Below are 18,507 nucleotides of genomic sequence, written 5' to 3'. Positions count from 1 at the left end.
AAACTCCATTCAATGCCTCTGTGAACACCAGACACTCTGGTGTATCTTCAAATCTATCACCGAACCTTTCGGTGAGTTATCTTGAACCATTAGAGCCTTTTGCAGCCTCTCTATGTAAAATGATCTGGTGCATTCATTACCAGAGTACTAGACCTTCCAGTAAGTTATCTTGCGTCTTTTGTACTTGCATTCTTCTTTATAAGAAATACTCCGGTGTTACCCAGTGCAGATCACTGGACTATCCGGTGAGATTCTCAGCCTTCTCCCCCTTTGTCAGAAACACTCTGGTGGTCTTATATCCTATTCACCGTACTATTTGTTGAGTGTAAACTCCTATGCACCAGACCATCTAGTGAGATAAATCTTCCTAAGACTTTTCCAATTCAATCAAACTTTATCCTCACTTCTGTGGCTTCTTCATATATTGCATTCATAAGATCTACTAACATATATTCTTGACAAACATGTTAGCCCCAATGACTATATTATCATTAATCACTAAAATCACGATCATGATCTAATAGGACTATTTTCGCTACACAGGGAGATGACTTATTACTATTAAAGTGAGTTTTTCACTTACATAGGAACATGCGATCACAAATAAGTCAAGAATAAGTGAGTATGTACGAGTTAACTCATAAATTTAGTAGGGCTACTAGAAAGAAGAGCTTGAGACAGAGCTAGCAAGATATGAACCATGAGTATAGGTTAGTTGGAAGAGAAAGGAAGACGCAAGGAGCATAGCGAAAGATTCTTTTCAAACGAATGAATGTAATGGATTGAGCAATTAGCGCAAAAACAGTTGTGCTAACATGCATCCATTTTCTCACTTGTTTTTTATATGATTTTTTGAGCAACTAGCGTGAAAACTGTTGCACTAACACGCATCCGTTTTGAGAAAATATGGAGGAAAGTAGGGGAAATGGTCGATACTACTAGAAGAATTCCTCTTTGGCTGGGTGACCTAGGTGCATGAAATTTCCATAAGAATTCCTCAGACCATTAGCGTTGAGCATGGAAACACCAACCGAATCAAAAGTTTAAGTAGGATGTTTCAGACAAACTAAAACCAAGATCTTGATCAAGAAAACAGAAAAAAAAGAAACAAGTAAATGTGTCAAACCCTCAACATAACCATGAGAAAATACTAGAAGTTGTCGTTGTTGAGATCATGTGCTTCACCCATTTCACTTTGTTCTACCTTCGAATTTAAGTTGAGGGTTGAAATTTTGAGTTGAAAATGAAAATGTTTTAGTTCAAAGTGGAATCTTGTTTCAATGAAAATTTTGGCATGCCATAGAAAGATTAATTCAAAGTATGACATATTGACTTTAGACGGTTCTATTCTTGAATCGGAGGTTTTGATTCCTGAACTGGAAGCTTTGATTCTTACCTTGAAGTTTGATTTCATGATTATCTACCAAGTGAAAATATGGAGCAAATCTAGTGCTAGACTTTGACAATGTGGAACTTTAAGACGTCCCTAACAATACATGTCAACTAGTTATCTAGCTATAAGACTGTCCACATCATCTTTTTTTTCTTCTACCTGAATGGAATGGTAATGAGGAGATAAAAGTTTTTTTTCATATAAGAAGATAAAAATTAAACTACTAACTAGTAGATAGTGTACTCGTTTAATCTATTGATCCTGCAATTTATTTCATGTGAGTCTTTGTTAAATTTATAAACAATGCTACATTTAAGCTATTGTGGATGTTATATATAGCATTATCTATTGTTGACGCATACAATTTTTTAGAGGAGAGCTATCTATATTGTTGAAGTGACCTATAAATTTGTGCTGCATCTTAATGTAGCTACGTTTTGGTAGTGAATAAGCCTGTGCTATATCATAAATTGATGCAAAGAATTGAATGAAGCATCACAATTCACGATCAAGGTTTGGTTTACCGTTTGAGGCTTGGTTACCGAGCTCGACTGGTAACCGAAAATGTACGGTTATCGCGATAATCGCTCGAAATTCGGCTGAAATTTGTAAAAAATTCATTTGCTAAAATTTAAAATTTAGTCAAAAAATTATCAGAATTGCCTCTCGGTAACCGGTCGAATCAGACCGGTTACCGAGCGGTTTGGGTGACTAACCGAGCAGTTTACATGATAACCGAAGACTAATTTATCGAGCGAATTGGTCGAAAATCGAGCGATTTGAAGCAGTAACCGACTGGATGAACACGTAATCAATGATTTTGTAGGAAAAAAACATAAAAAATCACCAAAAAATCAGTAACAAATATGGCATGAGATTTTCTATGTTTTGCTTAATCAGAATTTTTTTTGGCATGACCTTTGCTATATTTTGGAAGTTTCCAAAGTAACAAATAGATACTAATAGCAATACGAGCATGGACATATAATTTTTTCATCGAATATATGCATACATTACATATGTAGCACCTCAAATTAATAAATATATGTCAAATTATCTGTACTAAAGCTAAAAACACAATCACATGCTATCCATCAGTACTTACCAAAGTGATGGTTGATGCTTAAAATGTAGCTTGCATAGTATCCACGCTACGTGCAACCTATGAGATGGAAAAATTAGTATAATACCATGGTATGGAAGTAAAGTAGTTGCAAAAAGTAAATTTTCATCACCTTTAGAACCATCAGCTTGGGGGCGATTAAATTCGGCTGTATTGTACTCCTCGGTGGACATGAGCATTATCCGTCGTGTAGATAGCAACTCTTTCTTAAACTCTGCCCAAGTTTGCCCTGTCCATGCAGAAGTGGTTGACCATTGTTCTTGCAATATGGCATAAAACTCAGTGTCTTGCCACTCATATACCGACTGAATAGGAGGCTTTGACTGAGCATCGGGGACAGGATAGTGGTATGGATACGATCCAGAACTACTCTCCATGCTATAGTTGCTGGAATAGCTCCCACTATCTTGTGGTCCATCGTGGCCATCCTGTATGATATGCCTTTGTGAGGATGGGGCATCGTGATCCTGGTCCTGTGTGGCATGCGAAAACTGACTCTCACCAGTGAATTGCACGGGAGCAATGACAAAGGATGGGCATGGAGGAACATCGCCGCCCTGACCATCATCATCACCGCTATGTCTTTGAGCTACTGTCATTCGATTCTTGGTAAGTTGGGCTCTTTGGGTCACTATCCGTGCTCTCGTCGCTTTGCATTTATCTTTTGCCCTTACCCTTAATCTTCTTGCTCTTTTTTGTATGCGTCATTTGCTTCTTCCTCTTTCCTGTGTGTGTGTCACCTACCACTTTAGCAGCCCACTATTGTAAATCTTGTGGGTTCGTTGTGTCCGTCACCAGGTGAGTTGGCAGGGGTATGTCACTGTCTGTGTCCTCTTCATTAAGCTCAGGGGCAGTATTTGATCTACCGGTCTCCATTCAGTCCCAGAGCGAATTGTTCTCCTCGTTCAATATGAGCTCCATAAGCCACTGAGATGGATCATCATCAACAGTCAACCTGATGCCTGCATCCAAATTATTCTGTATTTTCAGGTTATAATTGACATATACCAACTTATGAAGCTTCTTGTAGCTTAAGCGGTTGTGAACTTTCGTGTGGATAAATACAAATGTACTCCAGTTCCTCTCACACTCACTAGATGAAGCACACTGAGACACTAGGCAGCTAGCAAGCATTGTTAGTGTAGGTGTAGACGAACCAAACATAGACCACCATTGTGCTGCAAATAGGTAAAGTGATATAAGGGTTGGAAAAGTAGATAAAGTGATACAACGGTTAGATATGTCAACACAATTCGTACTAGGTTGGGTCCTACCGTCACAAGCCATCCGTGAAGCGAGCGGACCTGCGAACGACAGAGACTTTGATTGATATGTTTCAACCTCAATAAGTGCTTCCGCGGTAGTACTAACATCGGTCATTCTCTCTAATGCTGCCCGGAGATCTTCGAACAAGTTTAGACCCATGCCATACGCGTAGTGCGTGCGGGGGTTCAGGGCGGCCGCTGCAAGTTGATGATCGAAGCATTAGTACCATAAGCATTAGTACAATAAGACTACAAGTGGTAGGAGTGTATCATTGACATTCATGTAGGTCACATTCGCTAGATCATGCATTCTGCGATCGATAATTGCCATATACTTTTCAAAAGAATCTCTATTATTGCGATACAACGAATCATACTCTTGCTTGACAACGGTGTATCTTAGGAGCACATCACTCAATATTGGCACCTTATCTTGATCAGCAAATCGGAGGAATGCATACAATGGCTGAACGTAATCGGCAACCATTTTAAGATTGTCCCACCATGGTAAGCTGGATAAGCAACTATGTGCATATCTCACAATATCAGAACTAATGTAGCGAGACTGCTGGAGCTCACTAGATGCCATCCATTGCATGAACCTATTCTTTCAGCGTACAAAGCTATCAAGAAATAGATAGTTTGTGTCAAATCTTGTGGCATTCCACCTCACCAACTCTCCACCAATCGTGGTCTTCATCATTTCATGTAGCTTTGAATGATTGTACAGTCATCGCGATATGGACCTTGCAGTTTGAATGGTCATGTCGTGTTCTCTAAATTCACCAACTGATTTCAACATTAAATTTATCGTATGAGCCACACAAGGCTGCCACGCGATAGCAGGATATTACCTTCTGAGAATCTGACAGGCCTTCTTATAGTTGGACCCGTTATTAGTCACGATCTGCACAATATTTTATGGCCCCAAATCATTGACCACTACTCTTATGTCCTGCATAAAAGAATCAACCAAATAAATATGCAACCATTGAAATACTAAGTTACCAACTTAGCAAAATAATGTACCTTGTTCAAATACTTTACATCTTGACTGTAGCCAGTCGCATCTACGGACTTGTGAAAAAACATACGATCATTGCAATATAAGAGGAAATTAATAATACTCATGTGCGTCGATCTAATTTATGAATCACACATGATAGTCACACCATACTCTGACCATTCTAGCTTCCAGTTGTCAAATATTTTCTTCAATGCACTCTCGTTCTCGTCCAGATACTTACCATCTATATCCCGACCAGTTGGAGATGGTACACCCTCGCCTGTTACAGAACAAATGGTCATAAGTCAAAAAGAAAGAAATATGACAACAATAAATTCATTAAAAACTTAATCACTCACCCCATTTTTGTGTTTCTTTCACTGCAGCAACAAAGAATGCATCGTCTGCCCTTCTATAAGGAATACCTAAGTGTGAAAAAATTTGGACCATGCCAAACCAATAGCTTCCTTTGCTTTCTTTTCCTTCGCACTCCATGACCCGGTGTCAATCCTCGGCTGCATAGGGGCTTTTGCTACAGCAACAATATAATCTCTGACACCTGATGGTGGCTCCCTTATTGAAGATGCTCTCCTAAGCATCCTTTTTAACACAGTGCCTCCTCTGCCACTACCACTGCCACCTCCATGCTCGCATGACTCACCTACCTTCCTCCTGAACTCTTCCTCGTCCCTCGACTGAGCCATGACATGCTGCACCTGTTCCTCTTCCATGTCCTCATTATCGTTTGTCAAATCTACCTGAACTCTTGCTGACTCTTGCATCTGAAACCTCTCCTTAGCCTTTTCCTTCCTCTTATCTCTTGCCCTATCTAGCTTACGTCTGAAATAATTATGCACATTTGGAGGCACCCTATCACAATGTATAACATTCGATCCGTGGCCTGCTAAATGTTCTTTCAACCTTGTGGTACCACCGCATTTCTTTTCCTTATTGCAGTAATTGCACCTAAACTGCGGGGCCAAATTATCCCCGTGCTATCACACCACATCTCTATCCACCATTGATTAGTTTGTATTGTCTCTGTTGGAAGAAGAAAACTCAATGGTTAACCTACTAATAATTATGTCCATGCATGCTAAATTGATAAACATGTGTTGTCATGTTGCTAGTCATGCATAAATATCTCAAGAAACAATTAACTTGAACGAATATTAACAACATTTTCCAGTACAAGGTAACCGACGCAATAGGGTCGATAATCGAGTGAATCAACCACTAAATCGTCCTAATCGACCACACAACGAATTGTCGCCCTACTAATAATGATTACCGAACATATTACACGAAAATCGCTAGTAAATGGTTGATTAACTTGAACGAATATTAACAACATTTGCCAGTACAAGGTAACTGACACAATAGGGTCGATAACCGAGCGAATCAAGCACTACATCATTAGAATCGACTTCACAAGTAACTACCGCCCACCTCGCCATGATTACCGATCGAATAACACGAGAAATCGCGAGGAAAAGCGTGGTTACCGAACAGGAGTCCGTGCTGCTCTTCGAAGTCAGACGGTAATTGCTGCGATGCGGTCGGTTACCGACCCTATTCGCTCGAGAATTGCCGCTCGATCGCCGGATTCCACCGGAGTGCCGCGGGTTTGGCCGGTCGGGCGATGTTGCTTCGCTTTTGGTTGTGGAGAGGAGTGCGGGGAAAGTTCTCTGTGCACAGAGCCGATCAGAACACCGAGCAACCTTATCCCTTCTAGCTGGGTCGAAACGGGCATTACTATGCATTCGACCCGTTTCGGCCTTTTAAGCTTTTCAGCCCTTTTAACCGACCACCGCACTTTGATAAGCTATTTGGTGATGCAAACGACATCTTTTTTGAAAATTCTTTGCACATATACTCTTAGATTTACCTCTAGTTTTTTATGGAATTTTTTATGATTTTTTTGAGTTTTTTCAAAATCAATTTAAATTTTTTGATTCAAATTTATTTACTGATCGCATTATAAAACCGAGCCGAATCGAGATGGTCAGGTATCGTGCATTTTGAACGGTAACTGACCTATTTTTCAACCCTGCTCACGATCGTACCAATACTCAAGAACTCAAATCGTTTTGTATACACCTTCATTTCTCTTTCCAGGTTGTTTGCACAATGGATCAGATGAGCATCTTCGGCATAAGAAATTCCCAATCTGGCCCCTAATCCGATCGGAATCGGACGCAAACAATCTGTCGGTTCATATCACCTATATCCATCCGAGTTCGTTTAGAGTCTACTTAATAGAGTTTTTAAGCAGTTTTTCAGTGAAATTAAAGAACTCTGTTAAATAATAGTTTTTAGTTTTTAATTTTTTGAGTGAAATTTATGAGAGTGATTATTTAAAATTATCTAAAAGTTTAAGAGTAAAAAAAGTAACTTCTGCTGATTCATCTTTCGCATATAATTTATTTAAAAAATTATTTTTAATCACAAAATCACTCATAGAAAATCACTATTCACGATAATTTAAATAAAAGAGCTCTGCCATCCATGCCTTAACAGAGAGTAGAGTAGAACGAGCACGCGAACGGGATCTGCCGCTCGCTAGGGTTTCGTTTCGTCCAATCTCTTCCTCTCGTCCCGCTCCACCTCGCATCCCTAACCCTACCCTAAGCCTCGCTCGCCCCCGAATCCCGCGGCGGCCATGGCGGCGGAAGCGCCACCGTCGTCGTCCTCGGCCCCGCGCCCGCCGGCCGCTGCCGGCCCTGGCTCCGGCGGCGGGGCGGCGTCCCCGGAGTCGTACCTCGGGAGCCTCATCAGCCTGACCTCCAAGAGCGAGATCAGGTACGAGGGCGTCCTCTACAACATCAACACCGAGGAGTCCAGCATCGGCTTGCGCAATGGTAATTGGTTTCCCCGAACGCGCTCGCTCCGCATCCGCTGCTGTCATTTTCTCAGATGCGCTTGTTTTAGCCCTAGATTTGCTGCTCGCTGGTGCCCCCGGTGATGCGAATCCTAGCCTCCTTACCAAGTTCCGTGTCAGGGATCGAGGGGAATTCGAAATTTGGAATGTTGTATGGTAGAACAACGTTTACCCTCACAAGTCCTCGCCTTAATTTGTTAGCAGTTATTATTCCACCTGTTGTGTCCTCTCATATCCGAACAATTTTTAGTTTCAAACCAATCTGCGTGCATTGGTACCTGAGCTATTGCTTTATGTTGGGTGCCGCTGTTGTCACTTACACCTGCCAATTCCTTGTTTTGTAGTGCGATCATTTGGAACTGAAGGGCGGAAGAAAGATGGAATGCAAATTCCTGCTAGCGACAAAGTTTACGAGTACATCCTCTTCCGAGGAAGTGATATCAAGGTATATGGAACCATCAATAGGGCTCCCGATGTAAATTTAAGTTGTGGGAATACGTTTTTTATGCTTGTTGCTAGCATTTCTGCCGCTGGTTTCTTTTCATGATTCCTTTACGTTGCTGGTGCCTGGTCCCTACTTAGGGGGCCCAGACACAGATGGGTAAGGTATTGTGCTTTGGATTCCTCGTGCCTGCTCATCAGTGTAAGGGCACACTAACATGAATCAAACTATCTCCTCACCATGTTAATCCAAATCCACTCATGTTGGTCATGTTTCACATTTTACATTATTGGATGCACTTCCTTTTGGAGTGTTAACATCATAAGATAAAATTGCTGATAATTCACTAAGCACATGATGTTAGATCTGGGTACCTTGACTACAGAAAGATTGCCCACAGGGACATGGCCAAGTGTTTTTTATTTATTTTCTCAGTCTTTCATATTTATATCCTCATGCCTCAAGCCCTCAACCCTGTGCCTGAACCATGACCTAGGAAATCGATTTTCTTCTCCTATTATTACTATTACTAATACTATTTTTCTTTTTTATATTATATCCTTGCATTTGTGGCTCTTGTTGGGTTTTATCTCTAGCCCACTCCAACTTGCTTGGGTCAAAATCAATCAAATAGAATCACCAGACAAGTAATATTAGCAATGCATTCTGTTAGTTGTGCATATTTTAGTTTAATACGTATTCAATGCATGAATGCATCTATATCATGTGTTCAGTGCACTTTTTTGAAATTATACGTTTAAAATTCCCTTCTTTAAACTGTCTGTTATCCACTGATTATCTTTGCCTGATACATATTCAATGCATGAGTGCGTCTATGTCATGTTTTCAGTGCACTTATTTGAAATTTCCTTCTTTAAACTGTCTACTATCCATTTGATTTATTAACATCATATTGTACCGGGGTCCAAATAATTTACTTCTGCAGGATTTGCAAGTTAAGTCATCACCACCACCGCCACAACCAGCTTCCCTGCACAGTGATCCTGCCATAATCCAGGTACCACTATGAAGCAAAAAACTTGTTCCTTATTCCTTTAGGGCTGCTTAGCTCACACAATTCTGTTCTGCAGTCACATTATTCTCAACCAACATCAACTTCTTCAAGTTTGCCTTCAGCTGGAGGTGCAGTTTTACCGGACCTCAGCTCCCAGGCAGCTCAATATGGGCTTCAGAGGCCAAATTTTCAGAGTAACGTTACTCTATATCAACCTGGGAGTGCTCCATGGGGTTCTCCGGTGATGCCTCAAACTGGAAATCCTCCAACACTTTCAGTTCCCTCAATGTACTGGCAAGGTTACTATGCACCTTCAAGTGGGCTTCCACCTCATTTGCAGCAACCTCCTTTGCTTCAGCCCACACCAGGATTATCAGTTCCACAGAATCTCCAATATCCAGGAATTAATCCTTCTTTACCATCTGGGCTTCAAAAACTGTCAGAACTCCAACCCTCATTGATGCAACCACCTGTTACTAGTCAAGGTCCTTCGTCAGGTATCCTGCCTGCTACAACAGCTCCTGCTTCTGCTTCCTTATTAGCTCCAGAAAGTTCAAAGCCTCTGCTACCAAACATGGGATCGATGTTTACTATGGCATCTCTTGGTGCCACTTTTCCTTTTGCAAGCCATCCAACTTCCATGGCTGAAACTAGTGCAACAGTGTCACAGCACTTAACTGATCTTGGTAACAGCAAGGCAGCTCTTCTAGGCTCAACACTGGCATACCAAACAGTATCTCAGTCAGTTTCTTCGACTGTTGCCACATCTAGCTCAGCCCAAGTTGAGATGCCTATGCCTTTGTTGGCTCCATCAGGTCAATTATTGCAGAACACGACATCCATGCTTTCATCCTCACAATCCATGCAGACACCTGTACAGTTGGGCAGCAAAGAAGTCAAGTCAGTTGAGCCTAAGGCTAAGGTTGCAGAACCATTGCTACCTGACCCTTTGCTACCCTATCCACCATCACGTGGTCCGCCTGAAAATAAGGAGCCTATACTACCATTCCCGAAACGGACACCTCAAAAGGTATTCCTGCAGTTCTATTACTGTCTTTATGCTTACGGAGGCAAAGTATCTTTATTAATTATAACCAAATTTTTTTCTTGTTTACATAATCATGTGCACATGTTTTGATTCATGTTTTGCTCTGGAGTTATTCTAGGTAATCCATAACTTAACTTGATGAACCTACAAGCACAATCTTGCTTAATTTGATTACGTGAACTGAGAAAATTAATTTGTTGGTTGCTTTTCTTTTTTCTGACTTATTCTAATGAAAACAGGTAACCTACTAGAATTTTTGTGGTTGATATATTTAAACTTAGATCTATTTTAACTATATGGACCAGCTGACAATTAATATATGAGGTAACATGATGTTGCAGTTTTCCAAAAAAAATATACAAGGTAGCATGGATTATGATTATTGGCAACTTGGCATACACCTCTTTGTTTCACACCTTTTCTTGTATAGCACTTGCTTTTGAAATACTACCATTTAGTGAAAACTAACCCTGCATGTTTCCCCTCAAGTAATTTCGTGCTTATCCCTTTTATGTTTCTAAATTTATTGTAATAAATGTTTTCTGTTAAGTTGTGCCTCACTTTGTTTTCAGTACAATGGATCTGGTTCGCACAACCATCACAACTTTAGGGGCCGTGGAAGGGGTAGAGGGAGTGTGGTATGTTTATGCAATCCAGTTCTTGATTTTTTTAATCTTTATTTATTCGTAATGAATGCTATTTTAATCCTGAAGTTGTTTCACACATTTGTTATACCTTGCACTATGTGCATTCAGCTTTACTTTGCTATTCTTCTACCTGTCTGAATAGAATCATTCTATGTATTTTTTAGAAGAGATAATATTATTCTATTCAGGCTATCATATGTAGCTTCATTTTGTTTGTATCAACTATCAAGCATGAAATTCGTCAAATACTTCAGTTGTAATCATTGTTTGGATTGGAGATCGTAATTCATTGTTAATATGTACAACATAGTTGTGCTGAACATTTACATCCTTGGATAATTGTTCCAATGGAAAAACATACATCCATGAATATTTCTTGAATAACATATGATCTACCACATTTCAATTGTTTCTAGAACACTCTTATAACTATACATACTATCTGTGTCCCTTCTGTCCTATTTCCTACCAAATATTGCTAAAGTAACTAGATAAATAGGCCCCAAATAAACTCTAACCAAACTCAACATAAAACTCTGCTTCTTATTTGAACATCGCATCTTGCGGCAATGAAACTGGTTTATCATGGTAGATCACAACAACATGGGGTTCTTTGGCTAGTATTACCAAGCTCTCAAAGTACATTGCAGTTTCTTAGATGCATTATACGTGACTATGACTTCTAGGAGCCTGTTTGACCTGGAGTTTACTGTTATGGAAGCTCTGGCTTATGATCCTAGTTGTCCCTATACCAAGTGTGTCTTGGAGGTTATAGTGGAAAGAGGCCTTTGGCCTTATTGGCTGCGTACAAAATTGGTGCACCTGTTTGGTCTTTTCTGCAGTTTGGTAAACCGTAAACTGAAGCTGGCAATAGGTCAAAGAGGTGATTGATCACACGATTCTCTGAAGTATCAACCTCTATGGACCTTTTGAATGTACTTCCATATCTTTCTTGTGCAAGGGCCTCTTGCATCATATGCACATATTTTTGTATGAGATGCCTTGGGAAATGATGTTTTTTTGAAGAATGCTTGTTGTCTAATGACTGAACTTATTCAAGCATGTATGTTCTTGCTTTGCAGTTTTCACAGTCTGTAACAGCATTTACTGAAGAATTTGATTTCACGGCCATGAATGAGAAGTTTAACAAAGATGAAGTCTGGGGTCATCTTGGTAAGAAATCCCAGTCAAGGGATAACGATGGTGAGCTGGGAGATGATGTGTTTGATGAAGACCTGGATGTTGAGGAAACAGACAACCCAGAGTTGGCTGTCAAGGTTTGATGCTCTCTAGCATTCTGTTAGACATATCAATGGTTTGTTCTTTGCTGCAGGAAACTTAATCTGTCTTTCCTCGATGACCTTTATGCAGCCTGTTTATGTCAAGGACGACTTTTTTGATTCCCTTTCTAGTGGAATATTTGGGCGTGGAGGGCCAAATGGAAGGGGCAGATTTTCAGAACGGCGGAGAGTAGACACAGAGGTACAGCAATCAAATTCTTTCTTGTGTTTCCATTGTTGCTGTTTTTACTCAATTGTTATTGGTGTGCAGACATTTGGTGATTTTCCAAGGCATCGACAGCCCTATCGTGGTGGCACCAGTGGTTATCGTGGTGGCACCAGTGGTTATCGTGGTGGTGGTCGTTCCCGTGGTTCGTACTATGGTGGCAGAGGCTATGGAAACATGGGGATGGGCGGCCCTGGAAATTCTTATCCTCACCGTGGGCCGTATGGGAGAGATTGATTGTAGCAGACGTGCTGTCAGCCATACCTGCGGGTGTTGTAGTTTTTACCATATGCAAAATGCATCTTACTTTTCTACAAATAAAGTGAACTTACCTTGTCATTTGCATGCACCTTGCCTAGACATGGCCAGTAGCGTTTGGTCATCGATGTGGTTTATACTCAGCATTTTGTAGGAGTTACAAGTAGATGAGCAACTGATGCTTTGACGTATAAGCTTGTGGCCCTTGTTGTGTACCATGCGTTTGAGATTTAGCTGTACAGGCCAATCTCGATTCGGGTGCACAATGCTGGGTGTAACTCAGTAACTTTACCTCTTTTCAGATTAGCTGTGTTGTCTGTTTTGTATCGGTGATAGTGTAACTTGAATTTCACTGCTTACCAGAAGTCTTAAATTGTATCATGAACTGAAGTACTGGTTCTGTTGCGATTTATCTTTAGCTTCTGAAATGCTGTGTGTTGAGTATAACAGGTGTTGCTACTTAATGCTGCAGTTGAATGGAACAAGGCAGTACACGAAGTTTGTGGACAACAACAGCAACAAAAACACGAGCGCTCCAAGGCCGAAGGCAAGGCCCTCTTGTTGCTACCTCTGCCTTTTGTGTTTCTGAATTCTGACCACGCTGAGGCCATGAACAATTCGAAACTAGCGCACTTGAGATGGTAGAAATCTGTGCATCTGAATCAAAATCTGCAGACCTAGGCTATGGCATCGCTCGAATATAGTACGTGCTGATGCCAGATGTTGCGCCCACGATTGATGACTGTACAATTATGTTTTGTTGTTCAACAAGGGTAGCCAACCTAAAACAAAACAAAGCCAGAACTAGTAGCATTCTCTGCACAAAAAGTTATTGACAAGTAGCCATGCACATATATACTACCAGGATGATATGATCCACTACCATCTCTGCACAGTTTTGTAAGCGATTGAACCTATTTGACCAACTGCTACACTAGCTAAGGCGGCACAAATCCGTTTATAAATTAAGTATATTATTATTGTCAAATAAGAAAGAGCACAGACGAAAGAGAATCCTACTCGATGTCATGAGCCACGACTCTCATCTGACCATTTCTCTTTGTTAATTTGAGCTAGCTTTTCTGAGGATGTCACAGAAAGGAGGAGCCCTGATTTGCCTAACAAACCATAACAATATGAGATAAGATTTGATGAGATAACAAGATCCCCTACACTAGTGCCGTAATCCACTGCTGACACCTCTACCGCGTGACAAAGACCCTTGCTAAGCAATAATGACCATGCTTTCACTGCACAAACTGAACGAGAGAAAAAAGGTTTAGGTTAGATACAAGAAGCAAAATAATAAGCATCCAAGATGCAACAACCAAGAAATGTACGATATGCTTGTCACGAGTCACAGACACAAAAGGACACCATCCAATTCAATCATAGTAGTATTTGTTAACCCAAACAGGAGCTCTGGTCCACCTCATCACCATTTCTTAACTCTAGCTAGCTACAGCTCCTCTGCTCTAATCCTCCATCAGTGTCACCATTAGCCATTAGGTACCTCAGCTACATTGCTAGTCTAGTTCCAAGTCACGAGGGCAGAGCAAAGAGGCCAAGAAAGGAAAGACTCGAGCTGGAATGAATGGAATGGACAATCCGCGAGCTTAATTAGTTGGTAGCGAGGAGGTTCTTGGCGCGAATCCTTGAGGCGCCTCGGGAGGGGAGGCGTTGGATTGTATGGAGAGCCAGCGGGTGGTGGTGGTCGTGGAGGACGCGGCCGCCGCCCGGGCCGCGCTGCAGTGGGCCGTCGGCAACTTCATCCGCGGCGGCGACTCCATCACGCTGCTCCACGTCTGCCCGCCGGCGCGGTCGCGGCGGAAGCGCCGCAGCCTCCGCCTCGGCGGGTTCCAGCTCGCGCTCGCGTTCAAGGACCTCTGCAACGGCATCGCCGAGGTACGTGACAGCAAAAAGAAAGAAACCCACCCAAGCATAATCAGTTGGTTAGTTGGTTGGGGCTTGATTGGCACCGAACGCGATCGAGAACCGATTAATCAACTTGATTTTGCTGTTGCGCTGTCAATTGCTATCGTTATCTTTGGTTGCGATTGATGGCTGACGATCGAGGGGATTGCGTTGCAGGCCAAGGTGGAGATCGTGGTGACGGAGGGGGAGCTCGGGGAGACGGTGGTGGAGACGGTGAACCAGCTCGGCGCCACCACGCTCGTCGTCGGCCTGCACGACAAGAGCTTCCTCTACAGGTGAGCGATCGGATTCGATCGAAGCAGCCATTCGTTATGTGAATTAAATTCAGAGTTCAGACTTGTGTTCTGAGCTCTGAACATGTAAAGTGGTCAATTTCCTTCTGAATTTTGTTGCTTCTTCCGATCCAGGGCGCCGAGCCCGTATGTTGGAGTGAGGAGCATGGGGTGCAGGGTCCTCGCCGTCAGGCAGCACGCCACCGCACGGGACGGCTTCTTGAACGCCGACCTCACCCAGATCGAGACCATAAGCTTGCAGTAAGTGTTTCTCTGAACTCTGAACATCACCACACGTCTAGTTCAAGCATGTTGGCTTGGTTTGTTGGTTAGCATCAGCAGGTTCTCGATAAAAGAAGGACAACGTTATTTATCTGTCGACTGAAAAATGGGGTAGAAATATGTCGAATTTCTTACCGTACCATCCGCGCCAAGATTCACACTGCCTTCTTCCCTGTGACTGCTCCGGTGAGCTCGTCTTCTCCGGTGATGGCTAGGGTTAGGGTTAGGAATTGGGTTTAGGGTTTTGGGATTAGGGGGATTTGTAGTCCCCGGATTTAGATGGAAGCCTTGGAGAGGTCGTCGGCCCGTCGGTGGAGCCGGTCGTGGGGGCGGGGTGTCGAGGTAACAGGGGCGCCGCTAGCCAAGGGCGGTGGATGACCAACGGTTGGGCAGGGTTGGCGGTGGGGGCGTCATGGTCGTAGTGGTTAGCTGCTGTGGCGGTTGAGGGCGGCGGATTCAGCGGCGGGGGCACCGTCGGAGCCGATCGGGGAGGCAGTGGTGGCGGGGGAGCGTGGGGAGGAGAAGCGGTGGCGACGGAGGAGGGCGGGCCGCGCCGGCGCCGGGCACGGCGCCGGGGAGGCGGTGCATGGGTTGGGGAGGAGCTAAGGCGATGTGTGGGTCGGGAGGCGACGGGTGGGAATGAAGAAGAGGCGATGCGGGCTTAGATGTATGCTGGGCTTGTGATCTCAACCATCAAGCCCATCCGACAGCCCAAAATCCGACAGATTTGGATGGGCCAAGTCTGTCAACAGACAACTAGCCACTCTCAAGAACAACGCTATTTATTTGTCAACTGAAAAATAGGGTAGAAATCTGTCGAATTTCTAACTGTACATCCGCACAAAGATTCACGCTGCCTTCTTTCCCGTGACTGCTGCAGTGAGCTCGTCTCATGGGCAAGAAAAGGAAACCATGGGCGGGCAATCAGCAATGGGTTGGTTAAGCTAAACATCATTGGATTCGTGGGCTCTGATCGAGATTAGGTATCTGGGACAGCGTGGGGTCTGAATTTATAATAAATTAAGCTCACGCGCTTCCAAAATCCAGAGGGTTTGGCCGTCCTGACGGTTTGCAATTTAAGCAACAGTCTTCAGAAAACCTGCATCACCTTTTGCAGCGAACAATTCAGGCTGGCTAGCTGCCTGGCGATTTGAACCTTTTCGTGCGTCGTTATGCTAGTATAATACTACGTTCCATCTCACTAATGCAAATGCCACAGCTTTCGTGCTGGATCTTTCAGAAAAGTCAAGGAAAAGGAAATTATGCTGCTGATAAAGACATGCAACAGTTCAGTTTTCCTGGCTGCTGCACATATATGCTCTCTGATTGAGTTGGTTGATGACTCTTGAATTCTGCTCTGCAGCATACCACCGCCTAAGATCCCGTTCCCGATGTTCACGCTACCATTGGGCGTGATATGGAGACGAAGATGGAAGAGGAGAAAGTGACACGAAGATGGCATGCAGGCAGGCAGGCAGGGAGCTTGGTTCATCTGGAACAGCAGCCTGAGGCATCCTGACGGGTACATACATACGTACACGCACACACAGATTAAGGGACAGCAGCAGATTGACTTGTAATGACAGTAGCGGCACCGCAGATGTAGAAGGATATACTCCAATCTAAACCATATAGTGAATCGACACACGAATTATGAAAATTATAGGAATCACTCTCATGTGCTTTTATGTTTTCTTTTTTCCTTCCTTCCATTCTCTCGTGTAGAGTTCAGTGGTTTTAGCGCGCTGTTCACACTTAGAACCGAGCCTTTTTTGTGTTCCGGTTCAGTTCCTTCTATAATGTAATGACACATAGTTTCTGCTTGTGGTCCGCGAAACTTTGGAAATGGAGTCCTGAGATTGGTCTCTTTTTTTCTAAACAAGTTCGGGTCTACTCAGGGTTATGGATGTACAAATATACACTTAAATTTTTATATAATTTTTTTATATATATAGTATTATGTATTAGTTATTCAGCTAACTTAGCCATGCTCACACGACCTAACTGCTCATAGGCATGCCTCACCCCACCGGCCTATCGTCCCACGGCCTCATCTGATATTGATAGCCCATGTCGACTCTCCACGCCCACGAGACACACACGGTACATGCACGAGTCCAGTAGTGCATATCTCCAGTTCTCCACGAAGTCTAGAAACAAAAACAATATGGAAGGTGGGGGTGGTGACGCAAACCAGGTGGATGTGAGCCTGGCGGGGCATGATGGCGGCACGGGCTCAAGACGGCGAAGGCAAGCCTGGCGAGGCATGACAACAGCGCGGGCTCGAGCCAGGCGGAGGTGTGCCTGGCGAGGCACGACACTGACGAGGGCGAGACTAAAATGGTAGTTACCTTGCTAAGTGTGAGTAGATCTGATTCAAGCGCGAGCAAGGTTGGACGATCTGATTCAACTAAAGGTAGAAAATTTTGGTTCCCACTTCTCATCGTCATGATGGCAATAATTTTCTCCCTGATCACTGACCACACCAGTGGCCGTGGGCATTGCATTAGGGATTGCAATTTCATCTAGATCTAGCTACACTGTTCATAGCTCCATTGTTTGGGTTACAATGCTTTTACAATACTGGAGACAGAGTCGTCCAGATCCAATGGTTCCATTGTCTGGGTTAGTGGGTTGTAAGATGCCCTGCAGTAGCAATTGGTTTATCCGTTTATGCAAGATGATGAATCATTGTTCTACACCTTTTTCAATCCTGGGTTAGTGGATCTCGCAACATGCTGTAAAAGGTTGATTTTTTCAATCCTGTGGTTAACTAGGGGCTTGTTAGGTTCTCACACCGTTTTCAAAAATTTGCAGGGTAATATTTCAATTCTAGAAATTGGTGATTGAGTTACGTTTTCTTTGACTTTATGCTATGAAAGAGCCTAAAGTCAATCTATTGGCTATTTGTGTTTTGAAGATCGTAAAAGGAAAAATAGCTTTTACTTTCCCAGTAGCTCATTTAAATTTTAGGTAGTCAATTTTGGCATTTTAGCTGTACTGCCGTACGTTGATTCGATCACATATTTACATGCTTCATTCCTACTTGCTAATTGCTATTGGTCTCATGCATAGCATAATCCAAGCTAGGGGTGCAAATTAATTAATTTAAGGGGACCTATCGATACTCTTTGGTTCAATCAATTACACTTTTTTTTTAAATTTTACTCAATTTAAGAAAAATAATGTTATTAGTTAAATTAAAGAGGGTTGGTGGGTACCCTTTAGATTAACAAATTGCACCCCTAATCTAAGCATATATCAGGTACTTTTCAAATGTGAAACAGTTTCGATTGTATTTTAAGCTTCAGTAACAATTTTACTGTTTAGTACAATAGTCTGCATATGATCCTTTGATGTTTGTGGATTCATATATATTTCCTTAGATTGTATCATCGTTATGAATAATTTGTATTTAAGATCTTATCATTGTT

The 18,507-nt window shown here is 42.6% G+C and overlaps 2 protein-coding genes across 2 annotated transcripts; both read left to right on the top strand.

Moving 5' to 3' along the window:
* Positions 1 to 7,287: 7,287 nt before the first annotated feature.
* On the top strand, positions 7,288 to 12,965 carry LOC133907141 (protein decapping 5-like). The gene is made up of 8 exons (XM_062349202.1): positions 7,288 to 7,648; positions 8,013 to 8,113; positions 9,057 to 9,128; positions 9,202 to 10,155; positions 10,746 to 10,811; positions 11,903 to 12,097; positions 12,192 to 12,302; positions 12,372 to 12,965. The coding sequence occupies exons 1-8, from the start codon at positions 7,450 to 7,452 to the stop codon at positions 12,561 to 12,563; spliced, it is 1,890 nt and encodes a 629-aa protein (XP_062205186.1). The 5' UTR covers positions 7,288 to 7,449; the 3' UTR covers positions 12,564 to 12,965.
* A 153-nt stretch (positions 12,966 to 13,118) lies between these two features.
* LOC133907225 (uncharacterized) lies at positions 13,119 to 16,766 on the top strand. The gene is made up of 4 exons (XM_062349255.1): positions 13,119 to 14,489; positions 14,676 to 14,794; positions 14,927 to 15,052; positions 16,437 to 16,766. The coding sequence occupies exons 1-4, from the start codon at positions 14,274 to 14,276 to the stop codon at positions 16,519 to 16,521; spliced, it is 546 nt and encodes a 181-aa protein (XP_062205239.1). The 5' UTR covers positions 13,119 to 14,273; the 3' UTR covers positions 16,522 to 16,766.
* Positions 16,767 to 18,507: the final 1,741 nt, after the last annotated feature.

Source organism: Phragmites australis, chromosome 1 (genome assembly GCF_958298935.1).
Source record: "Phragmites australis chromosome 1, lpPhrAust1.1, whole genome shotgun sequence".
Taxonomy (NCBI): Eukaryota; Viridiplantae; Streptophyta; class Magnoliopsida; order Poales; family Poaceae; genus Phragmites; species Phragmites australis.
This window is presented reverse-complemented; position numbering and strand designations above follow the sequence as displayed.

Coding starts and splice junctions, on each gene's coding strand:
- LOC133907141 (XM_062349202.1), top strand. CDS start 7,450: ATGGCGGCGGAAGCGCCACCGTCGTCGTCCTCGGCCCCGCGCCCGCCG. Junction 7,649..8,012: donor CAGCATCGGCTTGCGCAATG/GTAATTGGTTTC, acceptor CTTGTTTTGTAG/TGCGATCATTTGGAACTGAA. Junction 12,098..12,191: donor ACCCAGAGTTGGCTGTCAAG/GTTTGATGCTCT, acceptor ACCTTTATGCAG/CCTGTTTATGTCAAGGACGA.
- LOC133907225 (XM_062349255.1), top strand. CDS start 14,274: ATGGAGAGCCAGCGGGTGGTGGTGGTCGTGGAGGACGCGGCCGCCGCC. Junction 14,490..14,675: donor TCTGCAACGGCATCGCCGAG/GTACGTGACAGC, acceptor ATTGCGTTGCAG/GCCAAGGTGGAGATCGTGGT. Junction 15,053..16,436: donor ATCGAGACCATAAGCTTGCA/GTAAGTGTTTCT, acceptor TCTGCTCTGCAG/CATACCACCGCCTAAGATCC.